The 23,257-nt window shown below is 37.7% G+C and overlaps 1 protein-coding gene across 4 annotated transcripts in view; it reads right to left on the bottom strand.

The window, feature by feature from the left end:
* The window catches only part of TTC29 (tetratricopeptide repeat domain 29), a 248,906-nt gene that overhangs the window by 139,651 nt on the left and 85,998 nt on the right, over window positions 1–23,257 (bottom strand). For all 4 annotated transcript variants that reach the window (XM_043567875.1, XM_043567890.1, XM_043567868.1 and 1 more), the window contains 2 exons: window positions 13,753–13,965; window positions 6,922–7,007 (listed from right to left, as the gene is read on the bottom strand). In XM_043567875.1, the coding sequence (XP_043423810.1) occupies window positions 6,922–7,007; window positions 13,753–13,965 (299 nt within the window). The remainder of the gene's footprint in view (window positions 1–6,921; window positions 7,008–13,752; window positions 13,966–23,257) is intronic.

Raw genomic sequence — 23,257 nt, 5'->3', positions numbered from 1 at the left:
TGATGAATTTTATACTATAAAAACAAATGAAGTATCAATATGATGAATTTTGCTTTCATAGTATAATTTTTGATAGGCTACATTATTGCTAAATAATAAGAAGCAAATAATTCACTGAACGTACTGAAGATTGTTAAAATTGGTGTTCCTAAAATTATTACGTGGAGTGGAATATTTAGAAAGGAAGAAAATTCATGCATAAAACACAGTGCTAAGGGAGGCCCTTTCTTTTTCTTAAATTAATTTTACGGTTGTAGTATTTGATTGTGGAAGTGTGACCAACTTTGCAAAAGCCTTGAATGTGATTTTTAGTAAGGTACGTTTCTCTTTGAAATTTTAGGACTTCATAAGATACATTTACCTACTAAGATTCAGAATTTACTCTACTTGGAACATGTGCAGGTCTAAATTGATGATGGCCAAAGGGAATTACTATTTCTTTTCTCAGCACCTGATAAATGCAGGTAGCATTCTCGCCTTTAAATGTCAGGGTCTTTGTGACCTCCTGCACAGGTTTATTAGAGTAACTATCACTTCTCTTCTCCAAATACCTTTTTCTCATTGGCAGGGATTTCAAACCCTAAATAAATCCATTATTTAGGGTCTTAGTTTAACCTAGTTCTGTCATCCGATAAAGAATGCTCTATCAACAAGGAATGGATGACCAGACTATTTATATGCTTGTCAAAATATTCTTCTATTACATTTATTAATCATTTATTAATAAATTAAAACCCTTAAATTAAGATCCATTAGCAAAATTTCAAAATCCTTCTGTTTCAGATAATCAGAACTATTAATCAGTAATATTTACTCGTGACAGGTTTCTCTAAGCCAAGTTTCTTTGAACAAATCATGTAAATATCTTTAAACAGATGAACAGTATTGAAAGGGAGAAATTCATGAGAGAAAGAGGTTGAATGTAGAGGCAAGGTATTAAAAATCGGAAAATATTTCAAATTACAAGCTTAATACACAAATGAGAGAATAAAAAGAGTATATGGACTTGAAACCAAGAATTAAAGATAGATGCAATATGAAAAGGGAAGGGAAATGCTCAGTCTAACTGTCTGCTGTCTCAGGCTGGCTGCAACATGACCAAGCTGATTTCAGGGCATTCTTGCCCCTCTCCACAGCCACACTGTGACAACAACACCATCAGTGCCTTAAAACAGATAAAGATAGTGATGGTCATACTGCACAGGGTGGGTAAGAAGGATAAAAGAGAATTTCAAAAGAAAAAAAATTGTATGTTGAATGTTTACTTTGTGATTAGGTAACTGGGCAGATATCTCATCGATCAATCAGGAAATCAGTCCTATTTAGTAATTGATCAAGTAATTTTTTATACTAGATTCACTAAAGAAGGAGTGCTCTGTCTTATGGGTTTCTAGCCCCCTTTATCTCTGAAAGGAAGCAGGGAAAGTGGCTAAAGTAAGATATTAGAAGAAAAAGACATGGTTTTCAAATGGAAATGAAAGCAAGATGTCAGGTTTTGTGGAAATCTGTTTTATTACAAAGCAAAAACAGGCTGCCCTCTAAAATCAACCTAAGCTAGAAGACCTCCATGCCCCAAATCAGGTACAACTGCTCATGTCGGTTTTCCATTCCAACCACATCCCAACTCCAGCTTCTCATTCCTTGATGATTCCTTGGTACTTGTTCCCTGCCTCCTGTTGTACAGCCCTGAATCTGATGCCTTCTTGACTTTGCTTTTGGCATCTTACTTACAGGTCTGACAACAGATCCTTCATTGGCCCTGCAGCTCTACCTATGGACTTGGCCCAAATTTTAAGCTTGGTTCCTGCAATTCCTCAGTTCTGAGTGAGCTGTATTCCAAAAAGACAACAATATTCTACCACAAGCAAGACTTGGGCTCTGAAGACAGGCTTCATTCTTCCGAAATGCAAAGGCTACTCTTGACTGTGGCAGTGAGCCTTGGAGCCTGGAATATGGCCTTCCTGGTTTCCCAAAGCCTCCGCCCTGGCTGGAGAATTAAATGACAAAAATTAACTGACCCTGACTCTAACTGAGGTATATGCCTGGGGGAGGGGGTCGAGGTCTGACTGGAAATCTCTGCAAGGAGCTCTCTCATTCCAGCCCAAAACCTGGGATAGGAGGCAGGAGGGGTTTGCATAATTCTGTTTTTAGACATGCCTGGTTTCCTTGGCTTGTATGTGATCATCTATTCCTGGTTTTCTTCCCAGTTCCCTGGATATCCCTGCTTAATCTCCTTTGCACCTACCCCCCTCATCCAGCCGGCCCTAGGCTTTTTTCATTCATCACTATCAACTCTCTTTAGGAAATCTCCACTCCAGAGCTTCAATATGCTGACAACTTACATATCAAATGTGGATAAAATCTCACGTTTAGACTTCCCCTTGGGCTGTAGACCTACATATATCACTGTTTGATCTCTCCTTGGATAACTGAAAAACTCAAATTCACCATAATCAAAAGTGACCTTCCCATTTCTCCCAAGCCTGGGTATCTGTTAGCATTCCCTCTCAGTGAATGACACCAGCAACCATCAAGTTTCACAGCTAGGCTCCTAGTGCCCATCTGGGCACCTCTAACTCCCTCACTTTCCATACTAAGTGTATTTTTTTTTAAGTTTTATTTATTTATTTTTGAGAGAAAGGGAGCACAAGTGGGTGAAGGGTGGAGAGGGAGAGGGAGACAGAATCTGAAGCAGGCTCCAGGCTTTGAGCTGACAGCAAAGAGCCCGACGTGGGGCTTGAACCCACGAGCTATGACCTGAGCCGAAGTCGGACACTTAACCGACTGAGCCACCCCAGCACCCCCTCTGTACTTAGTCTATCACCAAGTCCTTCATAACTTCCAAAATGACTCTCCTCCATCTTCACTACTACCACTAAAGTCCAGAGTAAAAATAATAAAAGCTAACAATTACCAAAGGCATATTATATACAAGGCAGACACTCTTTTAAAACTCTATATAAATGGTCTCTCCTAATCACCCTATGTATTAGTTTCCTAACACTGATGTAACAAATCACCACAAACTAAATGGCTTAAAACAAAAGAAATCGATTCTTTCATAGTTTTGAAGACTAGAAGTCTGAAATCAAGGTGTTAGCAAAGCCGTGTTCCCTCCAACAGCTCTGGGGGAAGATTCTTCCTGCCTCTTCCAGCTTTTGGTGGCTCCAGATATTCCTTGACCTGTGGCAGCATGGCTCCAAGCTCTGCACCATCTTCACGTGCCTATCTCCTCTGTGTGTGTCTTCCTGTCCTCCTTTTCAAATCTCCTTTCTACCTTTTTCTTACAAGGCCCCTTGTCATTGGATTTAAAGCCCACCCAGATAATCCAAGGTGATCACCTCATCTCAAGGTCCTTGACTTAATTATATCTGCCAAGACTCTTTTCTCCAATAAGGTGAAAATCACAGGTCCCAGGGATTATGAAGTTGACATTTGGGGGCCACCATTCAACCCACTATACCCTAAAAAGTAAGTAGAGTTATTAGTCCCACTGAATAGATGAAGCAATTGAGACTTAGAGAGTTTAAGGTCCTTGCCCAAGGTCACACAGTTAATATTAACAGGAGATTCATGTTTATTTGGTTTATGGTTTCCATACTTTCAGAAAAACAATTTCAATATCTTTCTGAAAGGAGTAACAGTTTCAAGAAATGTGTCTCTTAGATGCCAAGTACTGCTTCTTCAATCCATTCATTACTAGACTACACCACTACTGCTATCTTCTAAAAATAAAGGTCAGACCCAGTGCCTGGCATGACGTCTGTCATGTAGACGATGCTTAATAAACAGTCGTGAATATATCAATGTGATCATGTCGCTAGCCTCGTCAAAAGTCATTAAAAATCACACATTGCTTAAAATACGAATTTCACTATCCTCAACAAAGCATAAGACCCTCCAACCGTCCATAAACTTGAAAAAATAATCATTTTGGAAGGAGGACAGTCTTCCTAAGAATAGCCAGAAGTTGTGCAAAAAGAGATTGATAAATTTGGCCACTTATATATCTAAAAGTTCAGCATGGAAAAATTTCATAAGTCAGGTCAAAAAACAATGACCTGGAAAAATATTCACAACACATATTACACATATGTGCATTTCCAAAGGAAGCAGGTACCTTCATTTATTACTGTAGGAATGTAAACTGATGAAGCTTCTTTGAAGGGAAGTTTAGAAAAAAAAATGTAATTCATCTCTTCTCTGATCCAGCATTCCCACCTCTAGAAATTTATTGAGTAGATCATCTCTCACTTTGGCACAAAGCTATTCACTGCTACACCCTTTGCAATAAAACCTGATTGGAAATAATCTAAATGCCCACCAACATTAGATGATTAAATCCATTATGGTACAACTATAAAATGGGACACCAGTGGCCCTTTTAAAATGAGGCATGTCTATATGCATGAGTGTGGAAGAAGTTAACTCCAGATGCAGAACACTACATATAAATGCCACAATTTTGTAAACAACAAAAAGAACACATAGGTATATGCACTTATATGCTATACGCATATATGAATATTCTTGGAGGGGTAAACCCAAAACTTGTTAACTGCATTTGCCTTTGAGGAAAGAACTGCAGGACCGAGTGCCAGGATGGAGGGAAGATTTATTTTTCACTGTAACCTCTATTATGTTGCTTGAATTTATTTTACCCTGTGTTTTTGCATTGCTCATTAGAGAGAGAGAGAGAGAGAGAGAGAGAGAGAGAGAGAAACAGAGACAGAGAATTTGTAAGCTAGTTTTCACCTAATTTTCCGACTTGATTTCATATTTGCACCTGACAATTCATTGCTTCCCAAACATACCGAGTACGTTCACAGTCAGAGTGTGTGTGTGTCTAATATTTGATATTATCCTCAACACCCTCACTTTCTGTCTATAGAAATCCTGCTCCTCAAAAGCTCCCTGTGCAACCTCCCTGATCTTCAGTGTTGGAACCAACCACTCTTAACTTCTGCACTCAGAAAACCCCTGTTCGGGAAATACAAATCAAAACCACACTCAGATATCACCTCACGCCAGTCAGAGTGGCCAAAATGAACAAATCAGGAGACTACAGATGCTGGAGAGGATGTGGAGAAACGGGAACCCTCTTGCACTGTTGGTGGGAATGCAAATTGGTGCAGCCACTCTGGAAAACAGTGTGGAGGTTCCTCAAAAAATTAAAAATAGACCTACCCTATGACCCAGCAGTAGCACTGCTAGGAATTTACTTAAGGGATACAGGAGTACTGATGCTTAGGGGCACTTGTACCCCAATGTTTATAGCAGCACTCTCAACAATAGCCAAATTACGGAAAGACCCTAAATGTCCATCAACTGATGAATGGATAAAGAAATTGTGGTTTATATACACAATGGAGTACTACGTGGCAATGAGAAAGAATGAAATATGGCCTTTTGTAGCAACGTGGATGGAACTGGAGAGTGTGATGCTAAGTGAAATAAGTCATACAGAGAAAGACAGATACCATATGTTTTCACTCTTAGGTGGATCCTGAGAAACTAACAGAAACCCATGGGGGAGGGGAAGGAAAAAAAAAAGAGAGAGGTTAGAGTGGGAGAGAGCCAAAGCATAGAGACTCTTAAAAAATTAGAACAAACTGAGGGCTGATGGGGGGTGGGAGGGAGGGGAGGGTGGGTGATGGGTATTGAGGAGGGCACCTTTTGGGATGAGCACTGGGTGTTGTATGGAAACCAATTTGACAATAAATTTCATATATTTAATAAAAATAAATAAATTAATCAATTAATTAATAAAATAAAATAAAATAAAATAAAATAAAATAAAATAAAAAAGAAAGCCCCTGTTCATCCTGCTTTGAACTATAGTTATGTTTACAAGTTGGCCACCTTTATTAAATTAGCTCCTAAAGGGAAGTGTTGGCCTCTGTGCTCCCCAAAGTACCTGGAACACAGGATTGCTGAATGTATGTAATTTTAACCAAAAATTATTAAGCAGAAGAGTTATCTAGAAAAACCCAAGTTCCCCATGATGTCCCAATTTTAAGGGTGACAGAGAAACATATCTAGCCCAAATGTAAGAATTCTACTTAGCATGATTATCTAAATCAGCAAATGAGAAATTCTCAAAGCTGAATATAAAGCCAATATCATGTATCAGATAAAATTATTACAAGAGTGATATGTGAAATGAAATAGGAGGCTTGAAATATATTAGAGGTAAGACAAAAATGAAGGAAAAGATTTGTTATAATACAGAAAAGATATTTCTTGACACTTTTTGTTTATTTTAGCGAAACACAAGAAGTCTCATCATAAAATAGGCAAGCACTTATTTTTATCATGAAGCAGGCTACTTCTCAGATTGGAACTAACAGTGATCTACACCTGTGCTGCCTCCCCAACCTCCAACTAAAGGTCCACAGCAATGCAATTCGCTCAATTGTTTAACAACCATAGTCTTTTTTAAAGCAAAATTTCCCAAATCATATTATAAGTTTACTGTAATTTGGCTTTCTTTTCTTTTCTTTTCTTTTCTTTTCTTTTCTTTTCTTTTCTTTTCTTTTCTTTTCTTTTCTTTTTCTTTCTTTCTTTCTTTCTTTCTTTCTTTCTTTCTTTCTTTCTTTCTATTTACTTTTTGCTACCATTTAAACCCATATCCTGTTGTCCTCAATGATATGGGGAGTGAGCGCAGAGGGTCACTTTACTCCACATATTTAACTTTTATATATCCTAAGGCACTTCATGCTAATTGATTATACATTACTTAACTATAAAAAATAAAACCATTTTTTTCTGCTTCTAGAATTGCTATTCTGCTTTAGTCTCTCTAAATACATACAGGTCCACCCATTTCTGCTGGGTTTGTAACAACATATAATAAAATAAAATAAACACAATAAAATAAAAACTAAAAGTGGCAATGATTACAAGTTTACTTCAACTTACTGTTAGTGCTGTTTCATACTCTTCAGCAGCTAGGTGTGCTAAGCCCAAGTAATAGGAAGCTTCCCCTTCCATCTTTTTGTCACTTCCTAAAGTTGAAAATGTAGAAACATTGCCATGGAATGAAAGAAGCCCATTACAATAAACAGAATCTTCATTTTTTAAGACAGTAGAAAGTTGTAACAAAGTGTACAGATTTGTGAACAATCCCTGAAGCCTAACTATGTGCCAGTTTTAAAAGGCTGATGTTAATATAATTTACCTGAGTCACAAATGTTAGAGAAAGGTGCATTAGCAATGTATTTAAGAGGCATTTTCCTCTACATACACATACAGCTTAGTAATATTAGTTAGGCATTCCTATGTAATTTCCATACTGTTCCACCCATAAAGACTTAAAGCCATCCTGCATAGCTGCTACTATACATACAGGAAATAATTGGTAAAGGGTATTGCTTTCCATAGTGCACAAACACATATACACAGAGAGACGGACATTCAGTGACGTTTCTACAGGGCAGATAATTAGCAAATTAAGGAATTATTGTTTTGATTAGGTTCAATTTGAAAGCTATTGGTTAAAACTTGAGTGAAAATGACTGACATCTTGGTACACCATTCCACAGATATTTTGAAATCCAAACACATTTTTTCTTTGCTAATGACTGGTAATGCTTTGCATCATCTTTTCAAAGGAATCTAGTCTTTCTAATTTCTGTGAATGTGTTTTATTCCAGGAATTATAAACATCTTCTTTCCAAAGCAATTATGTGTAGACGTGTAATGTGCTTCAATGAGACATACATCATACCACCTAATAAATACATAATTTATTTACATTTATATGCTAAATGTAACATATAAATCTAATGGGCTTACAAGAACCATTAAAGGCTCTTACTCTTAAAAAGAATACTGTCCTTTTTCTACTTTTTGGCTTTTAGTGTTACCTAACTCCTGGGTAATACAAATGCTGGTAGATCTACCCCCGAACTCTGCACTCCAACCCATGATGGACTTCAGCAGGAGCTCACAGCTCTCCATACTGCATTCACTCTTACCACTCACTGAATCACCACTTGTGGGGGCACTTGGGTGGCTCAGTGGGTTAAGCGTCCATCCGACTTCAGCTCAGGTCATGATCTCACGGTCTGTGGGTTCAAGCCCCACATCGGGCTCTGTGCTGACAGCTCAGGGCCTGGAGTCTGCTTCAGATTCTGTGTCTCCCTCCCTCTCCGCCCCTCCCCTGCTCATGCTCTGTCTGTCTCTCTCTCTATCTCTCAAAGATAAATAAACATTAAAAGAATATTTGAATTACCACTTGTGAAGCAGTGGCTCAACTGAAAGACTATAAGAAAACAGGATGGCAGGGGCGCCTGGGTGGCGCAGTCGGTTAAGCGTCCGACTTCAGCCAGGTCACGATCTTGCGGTCCGTGAGTTCGAGCCCCGCGTCGGGCTCTGGGCTGATGGCTCGGAGCCTGGAGCCTGTTTCCGATTCTGTGTCTCCCTCTCTCTCTGCCCCTCCCCCGTTCATGCTCTGCCTCTCTCTGTCCCAAAAATAAATAAACGTTGAAAAAAAAAAATTTTAAGAAAACAGGATGGCAAATGCCAATGACAGTATTATTATTATTATTATTATTCTCAAGCAATTTCACTGATTGCAGAGAATAATACCCTCAAGATCTCACCTCAGCAGAGTTGATGATGCCAGTGATCCAGTCTTGGGAATTTTAACTCTTAATAGTTTAGCTGGGTGCTCTTTCTCTGCTATAAGTTTATGGCTGCTGAGGTTAGGGATGGGACTAAGGAAGAGAAAGATGGGGTAGGAGGGAGAGGCTATCAGGGGAAGTTGACTTTTGGATAATTAAAAGTTGATTATTTATAATTTGCACTTGATCTATTAAATGTTGTCACTGTGTTAAAGTACCAACAGTGGCATGTGCTGATATAGTATCACCATTTGGACCCAATTATATGTAAAGGGCAGCCTAGAAAAGAAAAGAAAAGAAAAGAAAAGAAAAGAAAAGAAAAGAAAAGAAAAGTTGACCCTTGTTGATAAAAAGATTTTGAGGTAGCTAATTGGAACAGTCAAGTCACACTAAATATTAGTTTTAAAATAGGATTTAAGCATGAGAACCTTTCCTGCTTACTAATTGAAACACAATCAAGATAAAGTGAAAGCATAAAATAATGGAGGAAAATGTTAGCATTATTAAAGTTGAATGACACATATACCAAAGGAAAAAAGGGCAAAATACTATTTATATTATGTAGTTTATTTGAATGAGTTACATTAGTATTGGCCTTGCTATCCAAATCAATAATCATTCATGTTAAAGGAAATACTATGTTTTATTTTCAAGACCTACATTGTCCATTCTTATACTGGTATGCTTATAGCAAATCTAAAGAGAGGGTTATGGGGGTCTAATGGATAGAGACATTGTGTTTGGGAATAACTCAAATGTTCCATTAAAATGTGTCTTAAAACTTCCATTTATTATTTGGCTAACATATTCACTGATTCATTTATTCACTGAATATTTTTTGAGGACCTATTCTGTGTCAGGCACAGCTATAAGAATTTGGAATACACCAGTAAATTAACCAGAAATATTCTCTGTCCTTGGAGAGCTTACATTTTAGAGGGCAGGGACAGAAAGAGATATAAAATAAATTAACACAGTAAAATTATGTGGTAAATTGTATGGTGATAGGTGCTCCAGGAGAAAAAAATTACAGCAGGATAAGAGGAATTGAGAGTGCTAAGTGGGGGTAAAGAGAAAAAGGCAGGTTTCAGTATTAAATGCAGTTATCAGGGTGGGAGATCCAACTGAGAAGATGGTATTCACAAGAGAATGAAATTGAGAATAGATAACAAAACATTTGGGAGACTCACAAGGATGTGGAAATTAAACACACTCTTTTTTTTAAAAAATTTTTTTTCATGTTTATTTATTTATTTACTTGAGAGTTGTCAGCACAGAGCCTGATGTGGGGTTAGAACTCACAAACCACGAGATCATAACCTGAGCTGAAATCGACAGTCGGATGCTTAACCGACTGAGCCACCCAGGTACCCCCTACACACACTCTTAAATAACCAGTGGATCAAAGAAGAAATCAGAAGGTAAACTGGATAATACTTTGAAGTGAATGAAAATGAAAAAACAACAACCCAAAACTTAGGGGATCCAGCTAAGGCATTGCATAAAGGGACATGTATAGTTACAAGTGCCTATTTTAAAAAATAAGGAACATCTTTCCATCTTATAAAACTAGAAAAAGAAGAGCTAACTAAACCCAAAGCAAACAGGAGGAAGGAAAAACAAAGACTAGAGTCTTTATAATATATATAGGAAGGAAATAATAAAGACTAGAAAAACAACAGAGAAAATCAACAACACCAAAAATTGTTTCATTGAAAAGGTCAATAAAATCGACTAACCCTTAAAGTTAGACTAAACAAAGAAAAAAAAGAAAGAAGACTCAAGTTACTAAAATAGGGAATGAAAGAGGGAAGATCAGTACACACTTTACAGAAATAAAAAAGGGAATATTATGGAAATTGCATACCAATAAATTAGACAAACTAGATGAAATAGACAAACTGCTACAAAGGCATAAACTACTGAAATTGACTCAAGGAGAAACAGTAAATCAGAATAAATCCATATGTAAAGAAATTGAATTAGTAATCAAACTATTATCCACATAGAAAATTCTAGGCTCAGAGGGCCTCATTGGTGAATTCTACCAAATATTTAAAGAATAATCAATACCGAGTTTTCACAGACTCTTCCAAAAGTTAGGAGAAAACACTTCCCAAATCATTCTATGAAGCCAGTATTATTTTGACATTAAACCAGATAAAGACATCATAAGAAAACTACAAACCAAGATCTCTTATGAATATAGACATGAAAAGCCTCAACAAAATATTAACAAAGTGAATCCACAAAACAAAAAATGGATTATTTTTGACTTCACCAAAATTAAAAACTTGTACTTCAAATAGATACCATCAGAAAGTGAAAAGAAAACCCACCATTTTCTTTTTTTTTTTTTTAATTTTTTTAAACGTTTATTTATTTTTGGGACAGAGAGAGACAGAGCATGAATGGGGGAGGGGCAGAGAGAGAGGGAGACACAGAATCAGAAGCAGGATCCAGGCTCTGAGCCATCAGCCCAGAGCCCGACGTGGGGCTCGAACTCGCGGACCGTGAGATCGTGACCTGAGCTGAAGTCGGACGCTTAACCAACTGAGCCACCCAGGTGCCCCAGAAAACCCACCATTTTCAAGTCATATAAGTGATGAAGGACTTGCACTTGGAATATATAGAGAATATTTAAAACAACTCAATAATAAAAAGGCAATCCAACTGAAAATGGACAAAGAATCTGAATAGACATTTCCGCACAGAAGATATACAAATGACCTATCAGCACACGAAAAGATGCTCAACATCATTAGTTCACAAGGAAATGCAAATTAAATCCACCATGACATACCATTTTATACCTGCTAAGATGACTATAAACAAGAAGGACAGCAAGAAGTGATGGTGAGAAAGTAGGTAAACTGAAACCCTTACACATTGCCGGTAGGAATGTGAAATCGGGCAGCTACTTTGGAAAACTCCATGCCATCTCCTCCGTAAGTTAAACATAGAGTTACCATGTGACCCAGCAATTCCACTTCTAGGTCTAGAGACAAAAGAATTGAAAACTTGTACACAAGTGCTCATAGCAGCATTATTCATAATTGACAAAAGGTGGGAATAACACAAATGTTCAGCAACTGATGAATGGATAAAGAAAATATGATAAAAGCATACAATGTAATATTATTTGGCCATAAAAAGGAACAAAGTAGTAATATATGCTGCAAGATGGATGAACGTTGAAAACATTACACTAAGTGAAAGCAGCTGGACACAAAGGGCACACATTGTATGATTCCATTTATATGAACTTTCTGGAACAGGTAAATCCATAGAGGCAGAAAGTAGATTAATGGTTGCTAGCAGAGAGGGAAAGGAAAGTATGGAGAGTGACTTCTAGCAAGTACCAAGTTAGTGTTTCTGGTTGTACAACTCTGTGAATGTAATAAAGACCACTGAATGACTGAAATAGGAAAATAATAGAATATACAATTAAGAGTATAGTCAGTGTTATACTTGTGCATTATACCAAGGTGCCCTAGTAAAAGAGTTGGCCCACAGTGGATGTCACTGCTCCTTAAATATTACATAAACCAGTGTGGGAGGCATGCCTTATGCAGGCAATTGTCAGTTTGCTGCTTCAGGCTCCCTAACCAAAGTAGGAGGTAACAGTAAGAAGAAAGGCTTTGTCCCAGGGCGTTCAGCTGTTGTCAGAGCTCTGTAAGACACTGTGCCAACCCTTAACCTATCTACTTTGTTACATGGAAAGTATAGGGGCAAATATTTATGAGTGTTAAAAGATGTTAAAAAATTATTACATAAGCATAAGAAGATTTCCCCTCTTCTTTATCTGTCCTTGGGAAAGCAAAAGATTCTTTTGAAAAGGAGGAGACTGCCAGGGAGACACTGACTTTGGGAAGAGACCCTCGGAGACTTCCTTTCTTTGTAAACTGCCTTACAATCATTTAGCAAATGTGAACCTAAAGCAAAATACCTTTTCCTAATTGGTAAACTACTTTACATTGAAATTCCACATAACTTTCTATGTGACTAAGGTTAGCTGCTGAAATTCATCTAAGAGCTGTTTATGTCAGTTTTTACCCCTTTGGGGAAAGTACTAGATCACCAGTCACTCAAAAGCTGTTCATTCAATGGGATACGTCTTTCAATGAGGGTTATTTCTTATAAGTATTCTAATACCATTAAAAAGAAGTAACAGAATAAGATGTTAACTTTTACTCTTTAGAAAATTAAAATCACAACCAGAAATTCGGTCCTGCTTATTCCAAATAAACCATATGGTACTTGATAAACTAATCAATTAAATAGATCCTCAAGCTAATACACTTTAAAGAGCACAGCATCTTTTTCTCCATCATGAAGTCTACTCCATTGATAAATTATGGTAATAAAATACCTTCGCATTTCACAAAGTAAAAGCTTATGAGTATGTGTTCCAAATTTTTTCTTTATATCTTATACATATACAAATGATATAGAATATTAAGGATATGATCAGCTCTCATGAAAGCATTTTTTACTGCTGTAAGTGTGCGTATGCATCACCAGGGGAACTTGCTAGCCTGCAGATGCTGAAGCAATAGGTCTGGGGTGGAGCCTGAGATGCTGCTTTTTTTTTCAGAAGCTTCTGGTGATGTTGATGATGCCAGTGCAGAGGCCAAACTTTGACAGGCAGAGGTCCAAAATATATTAGCATTCTATTTTCCTATTACTCTTGACTACATATTTATCATCATCTTCCCTATTACCTGACAATAGGGAATTTACAAACAATGAAAGTTCTCTCAGATTGAAAGAAATATATGGCCACACACACACACACACACACACACACATACACACACACACCCACACCCTTAACTTTTGCAAATGACCTTACCTTCTCATTTATAGGTTCATTGTTTTATAACACTATTCCCAGAGGGTTGTAATTTTGGAGACAAAGCTTTCAAGAAATTAATGGGTTTCTTGTTGTCAGCACTAAGGCTCCTCTGTTTTACAGTGAAATTTGAAAGTATATTGATGGCATTTGTCTTTGCATTTCATAGGAAATAATCACCCAAACACTTGACGATTTTTACTTCACTCTTGGGAGAAGCAGCGCCTGCCCATTAAAGGAAGCAATGTGAGAGTGTTCTTTTCCACCCACCTTCTTTGGCTATTTCAGAAGCTTTTATTAGAATTCTGATGGCCTGTTTGTATTCTTTATTTTCTAGCATTTTGTCTGAGAGTAATCTGTAAGTCCTCAGGAGACTCTCACAGGCCAACAAGTTGAGAAAGCGGCCTGTCTCATCCTTCCATATCCGCCCTTGCGTCAATTGATGGAATGCTTCATAATGCTCAGCAGCTTCCAGAAGCTGACCTGAAGAATAAAAGCCATTCATAAATACAAACCACAGGCCAGAACATATTTTCAAAAATTTTGTATATATCTTATGTGTTACAATGAAAGGGAAGTAGAAACCATGGAATACAGTTACGAATTTCTAAGGATGAAGAGGAGGTAAGCTGGGAAAGGAGCTCTCCCAATTTGGACCTCAGATTCAGCAATGATTTTGGATGAACATCTGCTGGAGGGATGTATTTTGGCGTGCAGAAATTGACTAGGATTACACATGTTTAGAAATGGTGTGAAAACCCAGTAGTAATTACTAATAGCAATGGTATTAGCTAACCTTTATTTAACATTACTTATGCAAGGTAATGTACTATGTGCTTTATATGAATTTCTCATTTAATCTTCAAAACACTCCTGTGAAATAGGGATTGTTATGATACCACTTAACAGAAGAGAAAGTGAGGTTAAGAATTTTGCCCATGGGGGTGCCTGGGTGGCTCAGTCGGTTAAGTGTCCCACTCTTGACCTCAGCTCAGGTCATGATCTCATGGTTTGTGAGTTTAAGCCCCACAATGGACTGTGCACTAACCATGCGTGGCCTGCTTGGGATTCTCTCTCTCCCTCCTTCTCTGTTCCTCCCCTGCTTGTGCTCTCTCTCTCTCTCTCTCAAAATAAATAAATAAACTTTTCTGAAAAAAGAATCTTGCCCATGATTGCATATTTAGTGGGGTAATCTATCCAGGCAGTCTGATTCCAGAGCCCACATTCTCAACCACTTTCCTGCACTACTTTTTCAACAGACAGCATCTGTTTCATTCCCAGGAAGAATTCAGGTATCTTGAGAAAGGATGTGTCTGTTACAAATTTCAAATTCAATTACTATAGGGGCATTTGTATATTCCATTTAGTTTTTCATAATTAAAATACCACTTAACTGCATTTCTGGATTAAATTTTATAATACAGTTCAAAATATTTCTTCTCAAAGCCAAAACTCCAAATTAACTTCCATAAGTTACAAGTCATTTTGCTGCTTGAAATAGGAACAAGCATACCTCTGGAAGGGTAGTTTGCGGTTCCACGCTGTGGATCGATTGTATTTTACATGCGAATTGCCTTGTGAAGATCCTCACAATATCTTGGAGTCCAAATACTCTAATGGTATTGGAGCCACCCGAATCGAAATTAGCTGGAAAGGTACTTGTATGTAGGCATTCCAACAGTAGTGTTTAAGAGGGGGTGCAGGTTACAAGCAGCCAAACTGAGTTCCTATCCCAGCCTTACCCTTTTTGCTGTTTAGCCTCAGGCTAATTACTACCCTCTTTGTGCTAGAGTTTAATTCTTCTGCAAAATAGGATGATGATGTAACTATTCAAAGTGTTATTGTGAGAAGTGAATCAACGCATGTTCAATAGCTGACACAGAGTATTCTCTAAGTATAGCTTACTCTCCCTGCAAAAGATGCAGTTGAGTCTTTATTAACAATATTGCCATGGCTAATTAAATTAGCCAATGCAGGTCTTATCAGGCTCAATATAGTTTCTTAACTTAGGTTTTACTAGATATCACAGGTTAGATAATACAGGATACTGAAGCCACTGCCATGACTCCTGCATATAATGTCCCCCTATTTCTGCCCTGAATTTGCTATCAAAATTAGTACTTAAGTAATAAAGAATACACACATAAGTAAGAATGACATTCACAAAGAAATACAACAGAGGTGGGCAATCAGCAAACAATCTGTAAAAAAAAAGGAGTAAAGACATGCCCAGTCTGACATGCCCTGTTGCACCGTGTAGAAGGAGGGCATGTCAGCAAAGATACATACAGAGAGAGGGGAATGTGTATGGCAGAGATGTTTAGCAACTTGTATTATGAAGTTTGCACATGGTAAAAGACTACTAAGCCATAAACATGGTACTATAGGAAAGCATTTCATCACATGTATAGGTGTTTGTGATAATACTGGAAAACATCAGAAAATATTTACAAGGCATTATCAGTATTTTGTGGGTAATGGATGGTTTCTTTATCCTTTCTGATTAGTGGCATTTTCTAATGTTTCTATCATCAAAATATGCTTATTTTGTAATAAAATATATGATAAAAGCTATTTTAAAAAAATTTTTTAACGTTTATTCATTATTGAGAGACAGAGAGAGAGACAGAGCATGAGCATGGAAGGGGCAGAAAGAGGAGGAGACACAGAATCCTAAGCAGGCTCCAGGCTCTGAGCTGTCAGCACAGAGCCCGATGCAGGGCTCGAACTCACAAACTGCCAGATCATGACCTGAGCCAAAGTCAGACAGTTAACCAACTGAGCCACCCAGGTGCCCCTGATAAAAGCTATTTTTAAAATAATGTCCAATCCTTTTTCATTTTGATGCAAATACTCAAAGTTCAAGTTCACTGCTCTAATCTCTCCTCACATGTAACCAACAATTTTTCTCTTACTTCCCACAAGAGCAGGCAGTTTCTCATGTCTCTCCTATAGCACCTCTCACCAGAAACACCTTTCTCCAAATACCCATGACCATCTTTTTTTTTTAACTCAAATGGAGCACTGACATATATGTGTGTTATGTTTCCTCTGTTAACTATATTTCTGCCTGTAAAGTATAGCTCTGTATTCCTAGAAAGATGTATATCAGAGTTGTTCTTTTTTTTTTTTTTTCCTATCCAGCTTCCATCTACTCATAAAGTACAGGTACATATTTCTCTTTGGCCATGTGAATAGGGAAAGATAGATACAGGAAACTGTGAGTAAACCAGATAGTTCCAGAAAAAAAATTGGGACTGTAAGGAGGCTAGCAAGGACCTAATGGCATCTGTGGTTACACACAGTAACCAGATGGAAAGAGGATCCAAAGTTGTGTTATAAAATAACAGATTCACTAAAAATTCCAGGAGGACAGCCAGGAGGTGAAGCACCGGATAACTCAACTAATTACAATGAGATGCAAATGAGGCATAAAGATGTAAATAGTATTCTAAGAACTGATGGCCATGTCCAAGATTTCATCTACAAGGGAGCAGAAAGAAGAGGCAGGGGGAGGGAGGGAAGGGTAGAAAGTAGGGAAAGGAGAGATGGAGGAAATGGAGAGGGGGTGAAGGTAAGGAAGAGTGAAGAAAAGGTGGGGGCTATGTCTTTGTATTCCATAACAGTCAGACTCCTGTCTATGTTATTGGCACTATTCAGCATCCTGGACAGGCTGTCTAAGCAGAAATGAAGTAAAGGGGGCCTGGGGGACATTTGTTTCAGTTGGTTACTATGGCAGGCAACCTCGGAATGAGGTTGAGTTTGATTTTTGCTGAAGATTTGAGGCCTCATATCAGTGTACTACTTAGGTCATGATTATTGGCCAAGGTTCAACTCTCAGAAGAATAAACTTATAGTCTCCCATGATGAAGGAGCCTGGTCCAAGATGCTCGAGTGAAAGAGAACAGGAAGGTACTCTTTCCTGAAGGCCTACTGGGTCCTCATCAAGATGGAAGATTTTTTTTTTCTCCATACACTATCTTATTTAACCTTCCAAAAACTGATGAAGTAAATACGATGATTGCTTTTACACTAAGAGGTAACTGAGGTTCACAAAGGTTAAGTGACTCAAATAGCTAAAACGTGGTATTTTGGATTTACACCCAGAATCATCAAAAACCCATACCACTTGGCTCACCATATTAGGTGCTAGTCACCAAACCAAGAGTTGGGAGACTTGGGTAGAGTAAGTTATATTTTCTGGATATAAATCTCTCAAGTTAAAAACAATGTTAGGGTTTATATGATTTCTCGTTTCTTCCATTTCTATAATTCTTTGACTCTATTCAGGCAATTGCAGGTAATCTCTAACATAAAAGAACAGATCTTAGACCCTGATGTACTTCTGATTGTTTTTTCTGAAGGAGTTTGATGTATAAGCAGCTATGCATCCTTTATCTAAATTCCCATCTGTCCCATAAACCATGTGGTGATATCCATGGAGCACCTGGAATTCCTAGAGTGGCCCAGACTTAGCTGTGGCCACATCTAGCTATTCATAGATTCACTGCCTCTTTTTTAACCACTTTGCCACAGATGAGATCACTGGGAATTCTGTTTTAAACCAAAGTGCCTAAACAGAGAAAGTAGAGTTTTCCAGTCCTTCTCAGATGTAGAGATGCATTTCTAAAGTTATTTGGTGGCAAACAGACCAGTAAATAAGCCAGTAAGGATTTGATCCAAATTACCATAAGCACACAAAAGACTTGGCTACAATTTCTAAAGGCTGGTCAGAATTTTCAAGTGCATACTATAATATGGTACATTTGATTTTAAAATGTTAAAATAGAGCCTATACTATGAAGGGGGCACAGTAATTTAAATATGTAAGTATTCCCCTTTAAGCATGATTAACAATGGAAACATTTCCATTTAATTTATATTTTCAACTGTGAATAGGATTTTAAAGATTTTCTTGCTTTCCGGGTAAAGACCAATATTAATATTAAGACTGGATAGGGGCGCCTGGGTGGCTCAGTCATTTAAGCTTCCAACTTTGGCTCATGTCATGATCTTACAGTTCCTGAGTTCCAGCTCCATGTCAGGCTCTGTGCTGCCAGCTCAGAGCCTGGGGCTTGCTTCACATTCTGTGTTTCCCTCTTTCTCTCTGCCCCTCCCCCACTCATTCTCTCCTCTCTCTCTCTGTCTCTCAAAAAAATAAACATTAGGGGCGCCTGGGTGGCGCAGTCGGTTAAGCGTCTGACTTCAGCCAGGTCACGATCTCGCGGTCCGTGGGTTCGAGCCCCGCGTCGGGCTCTGGGCTGATGGCTCAGAGCCTGGAGCCTGTTTCCGATTCTGTGTCTCCCTCTCTCTCTGCCCCTCCCCCGTTCATGCTCTGTCTCTCTCTGTCCCAAAAATAAATAAATGTTGAAAAAAAAATTTAAAAAAAAACATTAAAAAAAAGACTACATATTTATTAAGACAATGCATCCTGTTTTATCTCAAAAAAATTAAATTTAATGTACTTGAGAGAAATATTATATAGGGCTATCATGATGGTGGTCACTTCAACAAAGCAAAACATAAAAACAAATGAAGATCATGAACCAGTTTCTTCGCTCATCTCTTTGTAACTTCTTTAAAGTGTTCATATACAGTCTACCTTTTGTTACCATATAAACTTTAAACATCGGAACCAGCTGAGATTACCAGATCTTACAACCAATCTTGCAGAAGGACAAGTGTCTAGACAACTGGAATTATCAAGTGGTAACATTATTTTCCAATGAAGAAGAGGGCAGGGAGAAGAAGGACTGCACCAAGGTACCACAAAAGTAAAAGTTAACTGAAAGCAGGAGACAAAAGAGAAGTCCTCGGGAATAGTCATCGATGTGAAAGGTCTTTGGGGGTACCTGAGCTTTCTCATGTTCCAGCAAATCTTCATTGTCGTCGTGTGTAACAGAGATCACAGAAGTAACCTCAATAAGGAAGACAACTAGAGCTCAACTAAGTGCATGGAATGCGTGGTTTTATGCTAAGCAAAACTCTAGAGAGTTCACTAATATTTCAAGTGAATCAAGGAAGAACATGGAGCCAAAATGTTTGGTTAGAGGGAGTCAAATGGTCCTCTACTGATACTGTTACTAATCAGTTTACTCAATTATATGAAGTACTATCAGGAAACACTTAGGAGATACACTGAACAAATGTTTAAAAAGAGAGTGTCCAGGTATGGATAGAAATATCCTAAGACTCAGTTGTTATTGTTGTTTTTTTTAAACAATTACATGACATCTACATAAACAATAAGGAGGTTGGTATGTGTTTATAGTTTTTCACCTAAAGGAAAGTACACTCTTAAAATAAAACTGTTACAAAGGAGTCTCACTTTACCTAGAGCCCACACAAACAAGAAATCCATCCATTTATTTAAAAATACAAACAAAACCCAAACAATGTGGTAAACTGCAAAATGCTTGGTAGGATGTGAAGACAAACGCTATGTACAGAAAATTAGATTTTATATATTTGGGTATTATCCAAATTGTTGCTTACCCCTCTTCCCTCACAACATCTCTGAAAGTTTATAGATATTTGTGGTATCACAGCAGATGTCTAGAACAAATATTAAGCAAAAGAGAATGTATATGATCTCTCCCATTTTAGTTTTTTTTTAAAGTAGGAAGATTGACTAGATATTAACACAAATGGGTTTAAATGTGAAGCTGCCATAAAAGCAGGAACATAAATGTAATTCTCCCAGCCGCTATTTTGATGCACATTTTTGATTCCATGAATATTTTATGAAATGGCCCAAACTAAAGCCATATAACATTCCTGCATTACTGATGCTTGCGCCCGTAAGCTACGAACATTAGAGGCATGATTGAGTGCATTAAAATGAACTCATTCAGCAGTGCATTGATTACTTGAAGGGGGAGGGAAAAGAAAAAAGAAAAAAAAAAAAAAGAAGTTGCTCCACTTAAGAAAACAGCACACAAATCTAAACTTTGCAATATAATAAGGGTGAAAGCAAGTTTGAATAAAATAATATTTCATAAATAAAGTGTGACTCTGTCTAGACCTGACAGTAATTAGGCAAGGTGTTAATTACGTCCAAAGATGGCTCCCGGTATTATTCAGGTAATTTAAAATGTCACAATCTCTAAGACGCACAGACTGGGCTCCTTTAGTTCCATGCATCAGCAATTCTGAAAGTAGCTAATTATTTCCTTTTCTATCAACTTGTACATTTGCCAGTAAAAATAATGCTACAGAAACAATAGCATGAAAATCATTTGACAGGTCCATAAGGCTTATTTCTTCATCAGCACTGGTATAAGTCTTAAGCATATTTAGTTGTAAATTGGGCACATTTGTTGTGGAATTTAGGGAAATATTCCACTTTAGCTTAAAACAACAACCTAAAGGAACAATAAAGCTTTATGTATATTATATTACATTTTAATCTGGAGCTACTGGACATCTTTGGCATTAAGTTACTATTCCATACAATGTAGACATAAAATCTGCTAGGAGCAATATTGAACAGTAGCAAAAAGAGAAAAATGTTATTGCTCTTTTGTAAAAACAAAAGACATTGCTTCCCATTTCAGTTTAACTGCACGAACAATTTATATCATCTTTAGGTTTTTACATTCAATTATGATAATTATAACGGCACTATACATGCTGAAATAGTTAAGGGCTTGTCACACTTCCCAGTGGAAACTCTCACTTGCAAGGGTTTATCTCTTGTCAGAGGAGATTTGTTCTGACTATAACCCACGGCATACCACTGCAAAATAGAAAGCTGGAAAACAAAGATTTTGTTCTGTAACTCAACAACATCCCTAATAAACCAGGAAGAAAATGTGCCCATAACTTTTGAGTAGCTACTTTGGGATACCTAGAAGACATCTGAGAGGCTATTTGAAAAAAAATGGAAAATCTCCTTTATCATTTTGAACAAAGATTTCAGATGGACATGATAGGAATGCTACCATATCCCCATTAAAAACTATGGGTCACTAAACCAGACAATGAAAGGGATCCCAGGAAGACAGCAAGACAGGTGTGGGAGAAACTCACAGAGGGTCTATCCGTGATATTGGCAATATGACTATGTTAATTTTTAAAATCCAGAAGGTTATCCTGCGCTTCTAAAATATTCTTAAGGAATTGATATTAATTATTGTTGTTTATGATTTTAGATAGGTGAATTGTGGTCAGTGATGGAAATGGTACACAAGCTTGACGGCTTTATGACGTAATAAACCTCAAATAACTGGTTTCTATCAAAGTTTTGTAGTTTCTAAAGATTAAGCATTAGGCATCTTTGTTCTTAAATAATTATAAGTCTCAAAATTACAGGAATAATTTTTAAAAATGTAAAACACTTCTATAATGTATAAACAATACGAGTAACTACTAGCCATTGTAGAGCTTACAAAGTTGACCATCCCTTGTGTAATAAATTGTTTTACTTTAATGGTTGCCACCCCATCTTAAAATATTAAGTAAAAAGTGTTGACAAGTCTAAAAGTCTGAGAAGAAATAAAGACAGTATTGATACTAGATCAACTAATGAATCATACTGTGCTGGACTTAATCAACAATGTAATTCTTACTTGAATTATATACCGTTCATGATTTTAAGCAAACCACATTCTGATTAGGTACATATGTTTATATGGGCGAGGAGCAAAGTATGGAAGCACATATACCAAAGTATCAGTACCAATGAACTTAGAGAAGATAGAAGTGAGTGAGGGGAGCATTAACTTTCCCCTAACACACCACTGTTTTGATTGATAATAAGCATGTGCTATCTGGGATACTATAAAAACTGAACAAACTGAAAATAACCTATTTAAGTGAGTCTGGAGGGAGAAAAGCAATGTTAGTTGCACACTCACCATGTGCCTAGCATGACAGTAGCTGCCATACATATATGTATTACTATCTTTAGAGATGAGGGAAATGAGCCTCAGTGTTTCTTTTCCTCAACCCACACACCAAGTATGCAGCAGAGCTGATGCCCAAAGCCCACGTGGCTTCGCTTGCTCAACTGAGCCCTTTTTATTTTTATTTTTATTCATTTTTATTTATTTTAAATGTTTACTTTTGACAGAGAGACAGAGCATGAGTGGGAAAGGGGCAGAGAGAAACAGGGAGACACAGAATCGGAAGCAGGACCCAGGCTCTGAACTGTCAGCATACAGCCCAACGCGGGGCTCAAACTCACCAACTGTGAGATCATGACCTAAGCCGAAGTCGGACGCTTAACTGACTGAGCCACCCAGGCGCCCCAACCAGTGACCCCTTTTTAGAAACTCTGTCCAACTTTTGACCTTAAAGGCAGAGACCAAGGTTTGAGCCTCAACACCATGATATAACTGGACTCTTCACACCAATAAGTGCTCTGAAACAAGGATAGCAATGCCAGCCTCAGGGAGTGGTTGTAAAGGGCATGAAAACAGCTGCGGTGCCATGCAGGGTGCCTGGTGCCTGGTGCCTCGTAGATATCCAATAAGTTTTCATGCCCTTTTACGTTTTGTTTTGTTTTTTCAGACTTACCATTGGGAGGGAAGCTGGATGAGTCTGCTACATGGAATGCTTTAAAACTAAATATGACGGCACAGTGTCACTCCTTCAATATTAAGAGCCACTCAAGGCACCAGTGAAACAGCACACTTCATCCAACTTTCATCCAATACCTCTTTCGCCCTTGGTCAGTGGGGCCTCTGAAGAGATGTTTCTAGGGCAGTGCCTCTTCTCAGACAGTTAGAGGAAATACTGCCTCCAGAACAATTTATTCAGTGTGGCAAGAACT

Source organism: Prionailurus bengalensis, chromosome B1, assembly GCF_016509475.1.
Source record: "Prionailurus bengalensis isolate Pbe53 chromosome B1, Fcat_Pben_1.1_paternal_pri, whole genome shotgun sequence".
NCBI classification, from domain to species: domain Eukaryota; kingdom Metazoa; phylum Chordata; class Mammalia; order Carnivora; family Felidae; genus Prionailurus; species Prionailurus bengalensis.
The sequence above is the reverse complement of the archived record's forward strand: the minus strand, read 5'-3'. Positions and strand labels throughout refer to the sequence as shown.